Below are 9,005 nucleotides of genomic sequence, written 5' to 3' on the forward strand. Positions count from 1 at the left end.
TCTTTCCTATCCTGTTGTCTGGGATCAGGTGAATCTTGACCACAGCCTGTGACTCTTGATGGGCTATCCTGTATCAAATGTGATATTCTTCCTGCTGCCCAGCCCTGAAAAGTGGATGTTAACTCCCTCACACTCCTTATCCCACAGTATGCACCGAGTTTACTCTTCTCTTGCAGTTCCTTCCATCCTACTGATATCAGTACAAAGCTTTTCCTGGGTTTTCATGGCCCCATGGATGGAAGCTCACTCTATTTCCTGGAGGGTTTCAGACAAACGGGGCTGTTTTCTGTCCCATGACCCTTTTTCACACAAACATCTCACCCTCCAGTGTTGCTCCAGAGGTTTGTCTGGCTGCCCTTCGTGGGGTTCTCTGAGCCACCCCACTCCAGATCACTCCATATCCCCTGCAGAACACCTGGAGTGAAAGGTGTATCCCACAGTGGAGTGGGTGGGGAAGGGGCCACTGCAGAAATCCTCATCTGTTCTTCCATTATTGGTGACTGTCAATGGAATAATCTGGTCACAGGCTATGCTGAGAAGTCATTTGATCAGTACAAGGCTGTCCAGGACAACCACAGGACACCAAAACCTGAGTGTCTGCACTGGGATGAGGATGGGCATCCCAGGAGTGGGATTTTGGGGTGCAATGGAAAGGTGGTGGCTGTTTATCTCCAATTTCTATCCCCCATGGGACTGAGAACCCTAGTGCAGAGGCTGAATGGGACCGAAGGGGCCTTGGGGGGGCTAAAAATTAACTGGGATTCAACTCGTGGAGGAGGGAGGCACAATATCAGGCAGTCAGCCTCTGCCAGCCTTTGCCACCACCGTGCTTTGAAGCAATGGGAAAATCCCAAAGCCTTTGCTTTTCCCGTGTGTCACTTTGGTGTCAGGGCTTAGAAACGCCTGGGGCTGTCAGGGCTGTGTTGTAATTATGGTCCAGGGAGTTTTGGCTGCCAACCTCTCCAGGCTTTCCCCTCCCAGGAGGCAAATGACCCACACAGCACACAGAAATCTTATCTGCCCGTCTTTACTTCAAAGCAGTCTCGGTCACACCATGAGCACAGCGCCCGGGAGCTCCACCCCGAGTGCTGCTCTTCCTCCTTCCCAATCATTTTGCCTTTTTGGGTGAGGGGATGCAGCAGTACATCTTCCCACAGGAGGGGCTGAAGGTCCACTCGTCGGTTTTGCCACACAAGTAGGAGCAGTACCCGTCACAAGAGCTCTTGGGCTGCCCCTGCCCTGCAGGGAGGACAGAGACAGAAATGGGTTATGAGGGGAAATGATGGGGGTGTAGGAGGGCAGAGACCCTAAATTTATCTCCTTGTTGGCTCCCAGGTGGCACTGAGGCACCAAGTACCTTTGGTTTTAGACTCACATATAATAGGACACACGTTTCCTGTCCCCACTGAGCTGGGAGACCACTGGGCACTTAAAAACCATTCCTCTATACACCAGTGGGAGAGATGGGATTTGCAGTGCGGCATTCATCTCATCCCAAACCCAAAGATATGTGGGATAAGTCATCAGCCAGAGCTTCCTGCAGGTATCTGATCCCCACTGCCAAAGCTGAGTGAGATGAACCACCTCCCTCACCCCCCGGCACAGAGGCTGGAGAGGAGACAGCCACCTGTACCCACAGCCTCCAGGGTCACCCCACTTTCTGCACCTCCACGAGTCCCTGTCTTACCTGGGGTGGCCAAGGAAAAAAGCAGGAACACAGCAAAGAGCAGGCAGAGCACCCTCATGGCTGGAGGCCAGGGGAGATCCCGGGAGTGTGTCTGAGGTGGCTGGGGTGGGGGACCTGGAAGGCCCTGGGTTTTATAGTGGCACTCCTGCCACAAGTGGTGTGGTGAGAGGAGAAACTGGAGCAAACCCCTCTCCAAAGAGGTGTTGTTTGTTTGCTGGTGTGTTCAGTGTCACCCCGACCTGCTGGTCCCACTCACAAAGGCACCTGGCAGCAGGTCCATGCTCCAGGGGGCATGTGGGGACCATTCCCTGCTCCAGATCCGGCTACTGGGATGTGGCTGCCAGAACACATGGAGCCACCAAAAAGCAGAGCTTCTGCCCAGGGGTGCAGGAATTCAGTCTGGGAGTCTTTCTGATAAGCTCTGGACACTGTCTGATAATCTCTGCAAGTCATAGACACAATGGACAATACCAAGGTATCAGATCCATCAGGGTGCATCCAGCCCTGACCGGTGCACTGGCAGTGAGGCTCAGAGAATCATGGAATAGAATCCCAGCATGGTTTGGGATGGAAAGGACCTTAAACTCCATCTTGTTTCAGGGACACCTTCCACTAGACCAGGTTGGTCAAAGCTCCATTCAACCTGGCCTTGGACACTTCCAGGGATCCAGGGGCAGCCACATCTTCTCTGGGCAATCTGTTCCAGGGCCTCACCACCCTCACAGCCAACAATTCCTTCCCAATATCCCATCTAACCCTGCCCTCTGGCAGTGGGAAGCCATTCCCTGTGTCCTGTCCCTCCAGGCCCTTGTCCCAAGTCCTTCTCCAGCTCTCCTGGAGCCCCTTTAGGTACTGGAAGGGGCTCTAAGTCTCCCTGGATCCTTCTCTTCTCCAGGTGAACATCCCCAGCTCTCCCAGCCTGGCTCCAGAGCAGAGGGGCTCCAGCCCTTGGAGCATCTCCGGGGCCTCCTCCGGACTCTCTCCAGCAGCTCCACGTCCTTGTGCTGTTGTTCCCCAGGGCTGGAGGCAGCTCTGCAGGTGGGGTCTCACCTGAGGGAGCAGAGGGGCAGAATCCCTCCCTCCTGAGCCCAGGACACGGGGGGTTTCTGGGCTGGGAGTGCCCATGGCCAGGGCATGTCCAGCCTCTCACCCACCAGCACCCAAAGTCCTTCCCCCCAGGGCTGCTCCATCTGTTCATCCCCAGCCTGTGCTGGTACCTGGAGTGCCCCAACCCAGAGGCAGGATCAGCACTTGGCCTGATTTTCATCCCATTGATTTGCCCCAAGACCAATTTGAGTATTTTGCCTGAAATCTTTCAAAAAAGGACTGTGAAGCTGATTAAAAGGGATGTGGGCAAATATGTAAATGAAGCCAAGGTAATGAATTGCCACACCACATCTGATCAGAAATCTGTCGTGATTCCAGTGCAATCCTTCATAATAATTTTCATGGCTGTCTAATAAGAAAGCTTAAAAAATTCAAAAATAAGAAGCTGAAAAGGACTGCAAAGCATTAGAGGACAGGATTAGCATTCCAGTGGATCTTCTCATGCTAAAAAGATAATGAAAAAAATATAATTAAGTAATAGGGAAAGCTACTTTGTCTGTACAGACAAGGATAATGAGCTGGAGAATACAGAACACAGAGTTTCTGCAGGGAAACTTTATGTTGCAGTAGATCACAGGTAGGCACCAAAGAGCAATGTCAAGGTGTGGGGAAACCAGCACCAATTGTCCTAAAAGTACAAACAAAAGCTAAGTTTGGAAAACACAGGACGTACCCATACAGGGCACGGCCCTTGGAAAGCACATCCAACCATTCATGTGCTTCAGGAAAGCAGGGAAGGGGCTCAAAGGAGCTCAGAAAATGGCAAGAGGTCAAGAAGTGTGACCATCCCCCTGTGCTGGCACTGCTGGGGCACCTCCAGTGCTGGGGGCAGCTCTGGGCCCCTCAGACAAGAGAGACATTGAGGGGCTGGAGCGTGTCCAGGGAAGGGAACAGAGCTGGGAAAGGGGCTGGAGCAGCAGGAGTGGCTGAGGGAGATGGGGGGACTCAGCCTGGAGAAAAGGAGGCTCAGGGGGGACCTTCTTGCTCTCTGCAACTCCCTGACAGGAGGGGGGAGCCGGGGGGGGTCTGCTCTGCTCCCAGGGAACAAGGGACAAGAGGAAATGGCCTCAAGTGGCACCAGGGGATATTTATTCACCCAGTTGGAGTTCAGGCATTGGAACAGGCTGCCCAGGGCAGTGGTGGAGTCCCCATCCCTGGAGGGATTTAAAAGCCATATGGATGTGGCACTTGGGGACAGGGGTTAGTGGTGGCCTTGGCAGTGTTGGGTTAATTGCTGGACTTGATCTTAGAGATGTTTTCCAACCTAAATGATTCTGTGATTCTATGATTAAGATGTGACCTGCCAGAAAAGACTGAATCAAGTGGAATAATGATGACCAGAAAAGAGAACACATAGAAAGCACGGCAGTCCTTAAATCTTAATGATGTGATACACTGGATAGGTATGGTCTGCTCTTGGTGGCCAGGATGAGGAGTCAGTGACCAGGCACAGCAGAAGGTCCTCACCTGAGCTATAGGAAAGCCTTTGTAGTGACAGGATTGTAGAGCAGAAAGGACTGAACAGGGGGAGTGTGGAAACACCACTGCTGAAGAAAAAATGACAAACACCCAAGAGCAACAGTTAGAAATCGCGGTGGTGAAGTAGAGGAGGTGCACAGCCCCCTCACCTTCACTTTTCCTCAATTTCTGCACACAGTCAGATCACAGAGAGGAACATAAAGCTGAGCCAAGCCCCAGTGAAGAGCCTGGTGCAGGCAGAAGTGGGTGCCTGGGAAGGAGTCCAAGATCGTGTGTTCTCACTCCGTAAAACTCCCCACCCTCCAGCAACATGAAATTTGTTGACTTCCTCAAGAAGTTTTTATACCTTATTTGCACCTGCTGCATTAATTTACAAATTGCTTTCTCAATACATTTGTCCTTTCCATACATTTTAACTGCTTGAATTTCTTGTTCAAGTTCCACGTTTCAGCTGTGCTCAGTGTGAAAGAGGATAGTTTGGTTACCTTTTTGATAAATGCATGATTTGCCTTGGTATCCCACCTATTTCTTGGGTTATAAAAATTGAAGAACTGTCGCTCTATCCTCCTTAGGCCTCTGAAATTTTTACAGCTTGTAATACACCTCCTTTAAGTGTTCCCCCCCTGAGCTGACAAGTGCCAATATACTTAATTTTATGAACACAAGTCCCCAGATCTGCCACCTTTCTTTTAACCTCTTCTTTCCCTACCAGGGGCCACCAGGGATGGGGAGATGAGCAGAGCACACACCACTGTGACACCCCACAGACTGATGTAGGACTCCCAAACCCCCTTCCTAACTGGCTTTAGGTAATTGAGACCCACCATTTGCACAGAGATTATCTATTTTTCCAAATTCTCAGCCTTAAACTGACACTGATTGAGGGTTTGATGTTTTGCTGTCATGTTACTCAGTGTTTTAAGATTCACCTGCTGCCTTTTGCAGATTTAAGTTTGAGGATATTGAGGAATTCTGCACCAGCAGCAACTTCTTGTCCCTTCACCGGTTGCCTCTGTTTTCCTGGCTGTTCCTCAAGCCATTAAACAGCCCAGTGAACTGGGGTTGGAAAAGCTCTTGTTTGAAACCTCAGGACTGTCTGGAGGGTTTGTGAGGAAAAGATGATGATCAAAGTGTCTCCAAGGCTCATCCAGGCTCCTGGGAGCTGTCAGCCCCAGTGCTCCAGCCCATCCATCAGAGGGGTGAGAGAAGAAGAGCAAAGAGACTTCACTGAATGTGGTGTTTGATGAATTTATCAGGGAGATTTGTCAGAGATGGCTCAGAGATGGGAACATGGGTCCTTTCCAATCAGTCCCACATGGTGATCAGCCTGGACAATGGAGGGAGAGTTATCAGTGCATCGTGTCCCTGTTGCATCCCACTGCATCCCTGCCAGAGGTTGGGAAAGGCCTGGAACCCCGTGATACTGATCTTGTTCTCCCTCCATGGCTGCACCCACAGATCTCCATCAGGTCCCTCTGACCCATCCTAAGGTCTCTGCTATTGACAGCCCCTATTCCTTTGTGTTCCAAGGAGTGCTGAAATCCTATCTGATATTGGGCAACCACCTCTGGGGGGAGGAGGTGGCTGCCAGCACACAGGGAATTCTCTCGTGCCATCACTGCACATCCAGCCCCAAACAGCACTTGGATGAATTCCCGTCTCCCCAGCATCCCCAGGGAAAGGCTCTATAAAAACCAGGGGCTGCAGCCTCCCTGTACATCACCTCCTCCCTCTGAGGTCTCCAACGCTCCTCTCTCCAGCCTTGCTGAGATCCCAGCTCAACTGCAGCCATGAAATTCCTGTACCTTGTCTTCGCTGTTTTCCTCCTGGTCTCCCTGGCCACTCCAGGTAAGAAGGGCTGAGATGAGCTTTATATGTTCTTTGGGATTCTTCTAAAATAACTATAGCTCTTGCAAATACCGTTCTTACCCTCCGAGGTGGCTGCTGTAACCTGGCCAGGTACTTTAATGACTTCTTTCAAGGGACAATAAAATGAGAACTCCTCTCAGAGGGATTTGTACAGAAATAATCTGTGAAATTTCTGTGAAATTGAGGTTGAAAACTTCAGTATCCAGTCTGGGAGGGAGCCCAGGCCAGATCATTCCAAACAAGAGTCTGGATGTGGTCACTTCTCCTGGGGGGTCAGAGAATTCCATAGTGCCAGAGGGGCTCTTCTGGGCAACTCAGTTCTCTGCCAGGGCTCAGTCCAGGGTGTGTTTAATGGCTTTAAGCTGAAAGAGGGTAGATTTAGTTGGGATACTGGGAAGGAATTCTTGGCTGGGAGGGCGGTGAGGCCCTGGTAGAGGTTGCCCAGAGAAGCTGTGGCTGCCCCTGGATCCCTGGAACTGTCCAAGGCCAGGTTTGACAGGGCTTGGAGCAACCTGGGATAGTGGGAGGTGTCCCTGCCTGTGGCAGGGGGTTGGAATGAGATGAGCTTTAAGGTCTCTTCCAATCCAAACCACTCCATGATTCTATGACTGTGTTTTATTTACTGATGTGCCATAGCTCTTGCTGCTAATTCCTGTTTCTGAGATTCTGAGGCTTTTGGGTCCCTGTACAGGAGCCAAGAGGGGATTTGGGGCTGAGATCTCCCAAACAGGCTTTAGAAACCCCTTTCAGAGTTCAATTCTCACCCACCTGGGCCAAGCCTTTCCCTTGACCCACTTTTATCCTTTTAACAGTGAAAATTTGGTGCAAAGCTGCTGTGGGGCCAACTTTAAGCCCTTTGCAGCATCCTTGGTGTGACTTTTGCTGCTTTGCTCTTAGAACACTGATCCTTTAAGGGGAGGCACAGGACAAGGAAAAACGAATGTGCACAGAAAAACATCTTTATGAACTTTGCTTTTGCAGTGTCTCTCACTAGGAGATTGAGTCTGCTCTCCTCTTGAGCATCTCTTTCCCAATCTGCACTTGTTAGGTGAGGGAGGGAGGTATTCAGGGAGCTGCTCTGGCTTGTGCCCTTCAAGGTCCCTTCCAGCTTTGAGTCTGGAAATGTGGAAATGTGGGGGGAAACAGAGCAGGACCTCCCTACAAACAGGGTCTCATCCTGCTGACCACTGTCACCCACCTTGGAAGGGATGGGAGAGCACGGAAGTGGGGCACAGATGCCACATTTACACCTAGATGAGATGGAGGGGATGGAAATAGGGGCACAGAGGCACCTCTCCTGACCAAACCACTCTCCCTCTGTCATCCTGCAGGCTATGGGAAGGTCCTGAAGACCTGTGCCAACCTGGGGTACTGCTCCAACCAGTGCTCCAAGGTGGACACCTGGTCCTACTCCGCTGACTGCAAGAACTACTGCTGCATCCCACCTGTCTGGAAGGGGAAATAGGAGCTGAACAGGAAGCACCTGAGGAAGAGGAGGCACCATGGCGGCTTTGGGGGCAGATTCCCAACTGTGTAACCCCATTGTCACCCCCTCCTCTCAATAATTAAAAAGAGAAAAAAAGGAGATATAACTGGTGTGTGTGGTGTGGTTACTGGTGTTCCCATGATCCCACATGAAGCATTAAAATTTTTCAAGTCCAGCCCAAAGGCTCCAAAAAAAGCCTGAACATCCACTGACAAAGAGCAGCAGAGCTGTCAGTGACCTGAAAGGGTGGGAATTTGGGAAAGAGGGTTATTTTCCCTGGGATCATTTTCCCTCTTGCCTTCTCCATTAACACAACCCTTTGGAGACAACAGGGAATCTTTAAGCTCCTTTCTGCTTTTTCAGGTGACGGGTGATCTGCAAATGCCTTAAAAAATGTGGGTGGTTCAGCAACGTCCCTCTCCCCCAAGCACAAGACAACCCTCCTTCCATGAAAATTTCAGCAAACCCACAGAGGTTGGAAACAAAGTCAGGGAGGAGAATGAGAAATGCAAACAAATCTTAAAATACTCCCTTCCTCACCACCTACTTCTTCCTAAACTGAGCTTCCCTCCTGAATTCTCTCCCTCCTCCCCCCAGCAAGGGAACAGGGAATGGGGGCTGTGGTCAGCTCATCACATGCTGTCTCTATTGCTCCTTCTTCCTCACAAGGGTTGGACTCCTCACGCTCTTCCCTGCTCCAGTGTGGGTCCCTTCCATGGGGTCAGTCCTTCAGGAACAGGCTGATCCATTGTGGGTTCCCTGTGGAATCCCAACTCCTGCCAGCAAACCTGCTCCAGCGTGGGCTCCTCTCTCCATGGGGACACAGGTCCTGCCAGGAGCTGCTCCAGCCTGGGCTTCCCAGAAGTCACAGCATCCTTCAGGCAACTCCTGCTCCAGTGTGGGGTCTCCAGGGGCTGCAGGTGGATCTCTGCTCCCCTGTGGACCTCCCTGGGCTGCAGGGGCACAGCTGCAGGGGACCCTCAGCTCCGATGCCTGGAGTACCTCCTGCCCCTCCTGCTGCACTGACTGGGGGTCTGCAGGGCTGCTCCTCTCACTTGTTCCTACTCCTCTCTCCAGAATTGAAGCTGTGTAAGTTTTTTCCTCCCCATCTTAACTCTATTATCCCAGAGGTGCTGCCACTGTCACTGTTGGGCCCAGCCTTGGCTCCACTGGACACTCCATCTTGGCTCCAGCTGGAATTGGCTCCATAGGACACTGAGGAAGCTTCTGGCATCTTCTCACAGGAGCCAGCCCTGCATTCCACCCCCCAGCTACCAAAACTTTGCCACATAAACCCAATACAGAATCCAGCAGTGAAACAGCTTCTGCAAGGAAAAGGTCCTCCAACCAGCTCTGCTCCCTCTTCCCTGAGGAGGG

The 9,005-nt window shown here is 51.4% G+C and overlaps 2 protein-coding genes across 2 annotated transcripts; one reads left to right on the forward strand and one right to left on the reverse strand.

Annotated features, from left to right (window-relative positions):
• Window positions 1-1,108: 1,108 nt before the first annotated feature.
• On the reverse strand, window positions 1,109-1,745 carry LOC113998884 (small basic protein 1-like). Its single transcript, XM_027741970.1, has 2 exons — window positions 1,688-1,745; window positions 1,109-1,239 (listed from the first exon to the last, which is right to left on the reverse strand). The coding sequence occupies exons 1-2, from the start codon at window positions 1,743-1,745 to the stop codon at window positions 1,109-1,111; spliced, it is 189 nt and encodes a 62-aa protein (XP_027597771.1).
• Window positions 1,746-6,063: 4,318 nt separating this feature from the next.
• Window positions 6,064-7,607, forward strand: LOC113999065 (cygnin-like). Its single transcript, XM_027742245.2, has 2 exons — window positions 6,064-6,121; window positions 7,474-7,607. Exons 1-2 carry the CDS (start codon window positions 6,064-6,066, stop codon window positions 7,605-7,607), a joined length of 192 nt encoding a protein of 63 aa, XP_027598046.1.
• Window positions 7,608-9,005: the final 1,398 nt, after the last annotated feature.

This window comes from Pipra filicauda, unplaced genomic scaffold, assembly GCF_003945595.2.
Source record: "Pipra filicauda isolate LSUMZ 115617 unplaced genomic scaffold, ASM394559v2 scaffold24_size8852520_pilon, whole genome shotgun sequence".
Taxonomy (NCBI): domain Eukaryota; kingdom Metazoa; phylum Chordata; class Aves; order Passeriformes; family Pipridae; genus Pipra; species Pipra filicauda.

What these genes read in the sequence shown, in the direction of transcription:
- LOC113999065 (XM_027742245.2), top strand. Translation starts at nt 6,064, where the DNA reads ATGAAATTCCTGTACCTTGTCTTCGCTGTTTTCCTCCTGGTCTCCCTG. An exon ending in GGTCTCCCTGGCCACTCCAG is followed by an intron (nt 6,122 to 7,473) that starts GTAAGAAGGGCT and finishes GTCATCCTGCAG; the next exon opens with GCTATGGGAAGGTCCTGAAG.
- LOC113998884 (XM_027741970.1), bottom strand. Translation starts at nt 1,745, where the DNA reads ATGAGGGTGCTCTGCCTGCTCTTTGCTGTGTTCCTGCTTTTTTCCTTG. An exon ending in TTTTTCCTTGGCCACCCCAG is followed by an intron (nt 1,240 to 1,687) that starts GTAAGACAGGGA and finishes TCCTCCCTGCAG; the next exon opens with GGCAGGGGCAGCCCAAGAGC.